The sequence below is a fragment of the Mustela nivalis genome (assembly GCF_964662115.1).
Source record: "Mustela nivalis genome assembly, chromosome: 6".
NCBI lineage: Eukaryota > Metazoa > Chordata > Mammalia > Carnivora > Mustelidae > Mustela > Mustela nivalis.
The window spans coordinates 17956053-17964560 of NC_139025.1; the positions used below are offsets into that span (position 1 = coordinate 17956053).

The following is an 8508-nucleotide window of genomic DNA, read 5'->3' on the forward strand; positions in this document are numbered from 1 at the left end:
CAGAATCTGCCAACTCATTTGGCTGCTTTGACATTCTGATTCTAAAAATACAATATCAACAATGCAATAAGAAAAATTATAATTATGATTTTTCTGGGCTTGCAAGAAATAAGAGGTCTTAAAAATCTGAAATGCTCATGAGTAAATGATATATCCAGTCCCCAAGAACTTTGAATAAGTAAACGAGAATAGTTATCAAAGTCACTAGACAAATGTGGCCTTTCCTTGAAGTCACTAGAATAATAAAGATCAAGACATTTAAAGGTATCTTAAAGAAGCTTTACTTGACACCTAGATCCATATAAAAAAGCTAATTATACACTATGACAGAGGAAACTTTTTACAGATCATATATTAGCTTAATGTTTGTTCTCAATCCTCTGGGGAACTTTCCCTGTGTAATCTGAAACTGGCTCCTGCACTCAGAGGTCAGGGAGAGATGAAGAAAGAGGCAGGCCACTCCAGATTGGTAGGTGGCAGTTTTAATAATATAAAAAGGGAATTTACATACGAGGTTTGTCTTGAAAGGTATCAAGATGAATGGGTCTCCACACCTGGCCTTTAAATCTCAAAAGTTTATTAAGACTGGATTCAGTAACATATACTGTTCAAGTGTTTTCAACACATCCCCCTCTCAAGGCTGTGTCGTTAATGCCTCTGGGAATGGGAAAGGCAAGTGGAACCCACATTCCAAGGACGAGGAGGGGGTGAGGAACCTCTGAGTGCCTGGGTCAAGTTCACGGGTCAAACGGCAGTCACATTTTTTTTTATCACATTCCCCAACACTTGAGTATGCTGTACTTATCTTTCTTACTGATATATAAGCATTTTTAATCCCACCATTGCAATTACAAGGCCTAGTATATCCACAATTTATCCTGTAACAACACTTACACAGTGTAGTACTCTTTTTCATGTTAACTCTCCCGCATCATCTGGGACGCCTGGGTGCCTCAGTCACTTAAGTGTACAGCTCTTGGTTTTGGCTCAGGTTATGATCTCATAGCTCATGATCTCATGGGTCGTGAGATCAAGCCCCACACTGGGCTCAGTGGGGAGTCTGCTTGAAGATTCTCTTCTTCTGCCCCTCACCTCACTCGCTTGCTCACTGGCTCTCTCTCTCTCTCAAATAAATAAATCTTTAAACAATCAAACAAACCTCTCCTGCCTTGTCATTCATGGGCTTTGGCAGAGTGGCAGAACTGGGGAAAGAGCTGGTGAGTGCAGAATTCTGAGCATGCTGCTAAGAAACGGAACCACATTTGGACTGTGCGTCCATTTACAAGCTTCCCAGTGACTGTAGGGCCAGTTTCTGTTCTCTTCAACTTCCTTTTACTTCCTTAATTTTGCAATTATTCATGCTTTTACCCTTGCGGAGAGAACGTTCTGTTCCCTTTGCCCTTCCTCCAACATCCTGAGAAGACAAGAGAATAACTTAACTGTGTGGGTGAGACTGATGGGGAGTACAGAGGGAAAGACCCACCAATTCTTTGAACCTAGCCAGGGGAGCTCTTGAAGCCACTATCCTGTTACTCCAATTTGTAGTGCCACGTTGGCTTGGTAAAAAGGGGAGAGGAAGTCAATCTTACTTATCCTATGGATAAGCTAGACAAGATAGCATTATACCTACTTCATGTTTGCTTCTTAGAAAATAATTGTCAGGGTGTCTGGGTGGCTCAGTGGGTTAAAGCCTCTGCCTTTGGCTCAGGTCATGATCTCAGGGTCCTGGGATTGAGCCCCGCATCAGGCTCTCTGCTCAGTGGGGAGCCTGCTTCCTCTCTCTCTCTCTCTCTCTCTCTGCCTGCCTTTCCCCCTACTTGAGATCTCTGTCTGTCAAATGAATAAATAAAATCTTGTAAAAAAAAAAAAAAAGAAAAAGAAAATAATTCTCAGAATATTTTTGTTAACTCCATCAAGTGAACAAAAGAACTCTGTGATAAATATCTGAAGAAAAATATATAGCCTCATAAGCTTTATGTCCCAGCAATTTTACTACACTTGCCTTGATGCAAACTATTTGAATAGTCCAGATTCATAACATCTGAGCAAATTATCACTAGATGAAAATATTTTTCTTTTTTCAACTTTCAATTTTCAAATGATTTTAGTTTTACAGAAGAGTTGCAAAGATAATACAGACTTCCTATACACTCTAAACCCAGCATCCCCTAATGTTAACATCTTATGTAGCTGTGGGACATTTGTCAAAACAAAGAAATTGGGGTGTCTGTGTGGCTAGTCAGTTATGTGTGTGACTCTTCATTTTGGTTCAGGTCTTGATCTCAGGGTCGTGAGACTGAGTATCATCTCAGGCTCTGCACTGAGCATGGTCTGATTAAGATTCTCTCTCCCCCTCTCTCCTGCTCTTAAAAAAAGAAAAAAATTAACATTGGTACAATACTATTAAACAAGTTACAGACTTTATTCGATTTCTGCAATTTTTCCACTGATGTCCTTTTTAAATTTTTTTATTTTATGTTTTAAAGGTTTTATTTATGTATTTGTCAGAGAGAGAGAGACAGAGCAGAAGTAGGCAGAGTGACAAGCAGAGGCACAGGGAGAAGCAGGCTCCCCACTGAGCAAGGAGCCCGATACGGCACTCAATCCCAGAACCCTGGCATCAAGACCTGAGCCAAAGGCAGCCGCTTAACAGACTGAGCCACCCAGACATCCCTGAAATCCTTTTTTTTTTTTTTTAAGATTTTGTTTATTTATTTGACAGACAGAGATCACAAGTAGGCAGAGAGGCAGGCAGAGAGAGAGAGGGAAGCAGGCTCCCCACTGAGCAGAGAGCCCGATGCGGGGCTCGATCCCAGGACCCTGAGATCATGACCTGAGCGAAAGGCAGAGGCTTTAACCCACTGAGCCACCCAGGTGCCCCCCTGAAATCCTTTTTTATTACAGAATCCAATCAGGGATACTAAAGTAGTATGACAGCCTTTAGCTGTCATTGTTGTCTTGGTGTCCTCCAATATGTGACAGTTTCCTGATCTTTGTCTTTTATGACTGTAACACTTTGAAAAGCAGTAGTCGAGTTTTTTGAAGATTTTCCTCAATTTCAGTTTGTCTTATGTTCCCCATGAAGATATGCATTTTGGGGGAGACTATCACAGAGGTGATGCACCCTTTTCATCTCATCTCATCAGGGAGTACATGATATCAAAGTGGTTTATTACTAGAGATGTGAACCTTGATCACCTGGTTAAGGTGGTATCTGTCAGGTTTCTTCATTATAAAGTTATTATGTTCCCTTTTCATATTCTATTTATTAGAAGTGAGTTAGTAGGTCTAGCCCACACTCAGAGAGAGGGGAATTATGATCCACTTCCTGGAGAGAGGAGTACCAGAGTTTATGGACATATAGTAAAACTACCGAAGTAATAAATATATTGGAGAAGGTAGTTTGAGGCTGTGCAAATATCCAGTTTCTCCTTAAAATTTGGCCTACTAATTCTAGCATCCATCAGTGGATCTTGCCTGCAGCAGTGATTACTATGGTATTCTAATGGTGATTTTCTATTTTCCTCATTTCTTCCATGTTCAACTGGAACCCTTTATAAGGAATTCTGCTTTTAATTGTCCCTTCTCTGCCTTTTGGGACACTTTCAGTTTGGCACCTGTGTCCTCTTGATAGGCACCCCTTATTTTTTTTAGTCCTAGTACCCTAGCCAGAGCATTACATGTTACTTCAGACAATCTTCAAGGAGCCCTGATTGCTTTTAGCAGGGAATGGTATTTAGAAACCAAGATGCAGCCCTGGTTGTGCTTGCTGCTATGGGGATGTCACGGCTTCTGGGCACTCAGTGAAGAAAGATGCAGGAAATATATGTATATATACAAATCCTAGGTACACACAGATTTCTATCTCCATTATGTAAGCATGAGATCATACTTTTATCCCTGACTCTAGCCCAGCACTGGCTTCATTCTGGCCCACCCATCCTTCCTATTCCCTATCCCACTTTGCTTCTTTCTAATGTCCTTCTCTGTCAGGAGAATGCTTATCTCTTTATCTATAAATATGTATGCCTATGAGAAACACACCAACAGAGTACAGTGTTTGTCTACATTTCTTATTGTCTTTAGCCTTACACTACCTAGACAAAACACTGGTTTTCAAAGTTAAAATTATTTAGGTCCGCTCCTTTCTTCCCTACCCCTTTCAGTAAGATTATGTCTCACTCTGTAATACAATTAGATTCATGGTCCACAGCCTGTATTCTATCATGCATTCCTCAGACATCCTGGCTTTTTAAAAATTTGTAAAATTACTCTCTGCAGTTGACAGTTCTGTGGGTTTTCACAAATGTGCAGGGTCATGTATCCACCACAAGATCCATACAGAACAATCCTGCCACCCTAAAATTCCCCTTGTGTCCCTTGGTAGATTGGTAGTTAGCCAATCAGTCCAGAACAAACCCTGGCCATCTGTTTTTTGTCCCTGTAGTTTTGCCTTTTCCAGAATGTCACATAAATGGAATCAAATAATATGTAGGCTTTGAGTCTGGCTTCTTTCCCTTAGCAAAATGCACTTAAGATTAATCTACATTGGGGGCATCAGGGTGGCTCAGTGGGTTAAAGCCTCTGCCTTTGGCTCAGGTCATGATCCCAGGCTCAGCAGGGAGCCTGCTTCCTTCTCTTTTTCTCTCTCTCTCTCTCTGCCTGCCCTGCCTCTCTGCCTACTTGTAATCTCTGTCTGTCAAATAAATAAATAAAATCTTTATTAAAAAAAAAGATTAATCCACATTGTTATATGAATCAACAGGCAGATTTTAAGGAGACTATACATCTGCTTTAATAATGGTGATATAAAAAAAATGGTGATATAGATGATTCATATTTGAACCATATCTTTATGATTCAATTATGATATCTTTAAGTTTAAGATATCTTTAGGTTTAATTAAATTATAGCTTCCCATTGTGCAAATGTGCATAGTTACATACCATAAGGTAACCAAACAGTATTACTAAACTGTGGGGGCACATGGGTGGCTCACTCAATTAAGCATTCAATTCCTGATCTCAGCTCAGGTCTTTATCTCAGGGCCATGAGTTCAAGCCCCGTTAAAAAAAAAAAAAAAAGAATAGCAGCCTTCAAAAACCATAATCAACACAAGATACAATGATGACATAGTAATAATAGAATCCTCTTGAAAGTGATATGTGTTAAAATATCTGCTTGACTAAGTGAAGTAGGTGCTCTGTATTGATGCCAAGCATTGAACATGGGCCACCATCCTAGAATGTGGAATTAAGAATCCTTAGAGGGGCGCCTTGGTGGCTCAGACGTTAAGTGTCTGCCTTTGGCTCAGGGTGATCCCGGGGTCCTGGGATCGAACCCCACATTGGGCTCCCTGCTTGGCGGGAAGCTTGCTTCTCCCTCTTCCACTTCCCCTACTTGTGTTCCCTCTCTCGTTGTGTGTGTATGTGTGTGTGTATGTCTCTCTGTCAAATAAATAAATCTAAAAAGAAAAAAAAGAATCCTTAGAAAACCTTAATAGTCTTCATGAATACCTATATTTAATAATCCTGCAATTATTAAAGTAATGCATTGTTCAGTTGCTCCATAATTCAATTAAGTTACTCAAGTAAGTTGCTCTAAGTCTTAGGCAAAAATAAAATCTGTTGTTATTCACAGATTTTCAAGAACTCACAGTTTTAGATTAATTTATAGCCCATCAAAGGACCCTCTTAGTCCTTTGCAGAAGAGAGATGGTTATATTTCCTGATTCCACATGTAACCAGTGCTTTTGTCATACTTTTAATTTCTGCATTAGAATATTAAACAGTACTGGACTTTCTCAGCCTACAGTGGGCACATTACTCTTTGGTTAATAGTGAATAAATTTGTTTATGACTACAGGGTCCCTCCTGGGGAACCCTCTGTAAAGCCTCAGTGAATTTGTCAAATAATCCACTATGGTCGGGGCATTCAGGGTGTGGAACGGACCAAACAAGGTGCTCATTGTAGCAGCATCAGTTACAAATGAGAATCCTTAAAGAATAGTCATTTGGATCTAAACTTTTAGAAACCTCAGTTGCTACAGACCTCAACTGTATTCCCAGTAGGAATACAAGGCAACAGTGTAGACTCTCTTACCCACAAATCATCTCCAGAGTCAAAACAAAACCAAGAAAGATGTTAGAAAAATGTGCCTTGTCTACCTTTTTAAAATATTTTTTTAAATCAGAGAGAGAGAATGCCACAAGAAGGGGGAGTGGCAGGCAGAGAGAGAAACAGGCAAAGGGAAAAGCAGGATCCCAGCTGAGCAAGGAACCCAATGTGGTACTTGATCCCAAGACCTTAGGGTCCATGACCTGAGCCGAAGGCAGCTGAGCCACCTAGGTGTATCTTGTCTATTTTTTTTAATAGTTTTGTTTTTTGGTTTGTTGTTTTTGTTTGTTGTTTTGTTTTTTGTTTGTTTGAGAGCGAACACGTACAGGCATGAGCAGGGAGGGGGCAAAGGGAGAGGGAGAGAGAGAATCTTAAATCTTAAGCAGGCTCCACACTCAGCTTGGAGCCTAACACAGGGCACGATCTCACTACTGCACTGCAAGATCGTGACCCGGGCCAAAACCAAAAGTGGGGCACTTAACCAACCGAGCCACCCAGGTAGCCTGTATCTTATCTATCTAAGATGCATTACTAATGGACAGTTTTGCATCAGGTTAAGAATGTAGCACGAGGGGGGCGCCTGGGTGGCTCAGTGGGTTAAGCCGCTGCCTTCGGCTCGGGTCATGATCTCAGGGTCCTGGGATCGAGTCCTGTGTCGGGCTCTCTGCTCAGCAGGGAGCCTGCTTCCTCCTCTCTCTCTCTCTCTGCCTGCCTCTCTGCCTACTTGTGATCTCTCTCTGTCAAATAAATAAATAAAATCTTTAAAAAAAAAAAAAAAAAGAATGTAGCACGAGGGACACCTGGGTGGCTCAGTTGGTTGAGCAGCTGCCTTCGGCTCAGGTCATGATCCCAGCGTCCTGGGATCAAGTCCCACATCGGGCTCCTTGCTCTGCAGGGAGCCTGCTTCTCCCTCTGACTCTGCCTGTCACTCTGTCTGCTTGTGCTTGCGCTCACTCTACCCCTCTCTCTGACAAATAAATAAATAAATAATTAAATAATTAAATCTTTAAAAAAAAAAAAAGAATCTGAAAAACAGATTATTTAAAAAAAAAAAAAAAAGAATGTAGCACGAATCCATTTTACAACCGTGTAACTATAGCCAGTAGTTTTAAACTAAGGAAAGGAAAGGAAAAGGAAAAAAGGAAGGGAAGGGGAGGGGAGGGGAAGAAAAAGAGAAGGAAAAAAAAGAAAAGAGGAAAAGAAAAGAAAAAAGAAAAGAAAAGAAAGGATCTATTCAGCGCTCTGGCTGTGTTCTAACAGAAATTTCATGGACTACATTCTCATCCAGATGCAGAATATGGATTCAGATAGCAATGTTATAGCAGACCTATGATTAAAGCTAGAATTTGAAAATGCAGTGACAGTTTAATCTAGGATATCAAGTGGCATGGTGGTCAATGAATACAAAACATGTTTTAGAGACGCTGAGAATTGTGGCAAAGGGCCTTGTAAAAAATATACAAGGATAAGTACTAATAAAACAGCTGGAACTTTTTTTCCCCTGCCTCTTCCCCCAAATAGCTAGAACGTTAATATCTGACTTTGTAGTGTTTGAGATTTGTGTTTAGTCAAATTGAATAACTATTTGAGTAATGACTTTTTTTTCCTTAATTGCAAGTTAACTGAGCCCCTTATAGACAAGTTATTTATTAACCTTCCCAGAGGTAGTCATGGCTCTTAATCTAAACAAATTATCTGCTCACAGGGTTGATCGGATTGTTCAGCCCAAAGAAAGAAGTGAACCCATCCACGGCAAGCTGATGCAGGGCCTAGAAACATCTTTAAATGGAAGTTATAAAAAGATAATAAATTACTTGATTTTTTTCTTTTTCTTTTTTGTTTTTTAAGATCTTGTTTATTTATTTGACAGAGAGAGATACAGTGAGAGAGGGAACACAAGCAAGGGGAGTAGGAGAGAGAAACAGGAGCCCGATGTGGGGCTCGACCCCAGGTCCCTGCTATCGTGACCTGAGCCGAAGGCAGATGTTTAACAACTGAGCCACCCAGGTGCCCACTTGATGTTTTTTTCTTTTTTTTTTTTTTTTAAGATTTTATTTATTTATTTGACAGAGAGAGATCACAAGTAGGCAGAGAAGCAGGGAGAGAGAGAGAGGGGAAGAAGCAGGCTCCCTGCTGAGCAGCGAGAACATTGCGGGACTGGATCCCAGGACCCTGAGATCATGACCTGAGCCGAAGGCAGTGGCTTAACCCACTGAGCCACCCAGGCGCCCCACTTGATGTTTTTCATAAAAACTTTGATAATGACCTGTCTACTAAGCCTTTCCGTGTGTTATTTCATTATTTTATTTTCCCAAAGATTAAGAGGTTAGCACTCAAGAGACCTAGGAAAATGAGTAAAACTTCTTTGATTTAGTTTTATTTTCAGTTAAT

At 40.6% G+C, this 8508-nt stretch overlaps 1 protein-coding gene across 4 annotated transcripts in view; it reads left to right on the forward strand.

Moving 5' to 3' along the window:
• Positions 1–8508, forward strand: part of SAMD15 (sterile alpha motif domain containing 15) — a gene marked incomplete at its 5' end in the record, with an annotated part of 42806 nt that overhangs the window by 4600 nt on the left and 29698 nt on the right. The window contains one exon of one of the 4 annotated variants that reach the window (XM_082733647.1): positions 8188–8503. The exons of 2 other annotated variants lie outside the window; for them this stretch is intronic. In XM_082733647.1, coding sequence (XP_082589773.1) covers positions 8188–8301 — 114 coding nt within the window. In that variant the 3' untranslated portion in view covers positions 8302–8503. Of the gene's footprint in view, positions 1–7822; positions 7949–8187; positions 8504–8508 lie in introns of those variants that run through there. One more of the 4 variants, XM_082733648.1, reaches the window with a different exon arrangement.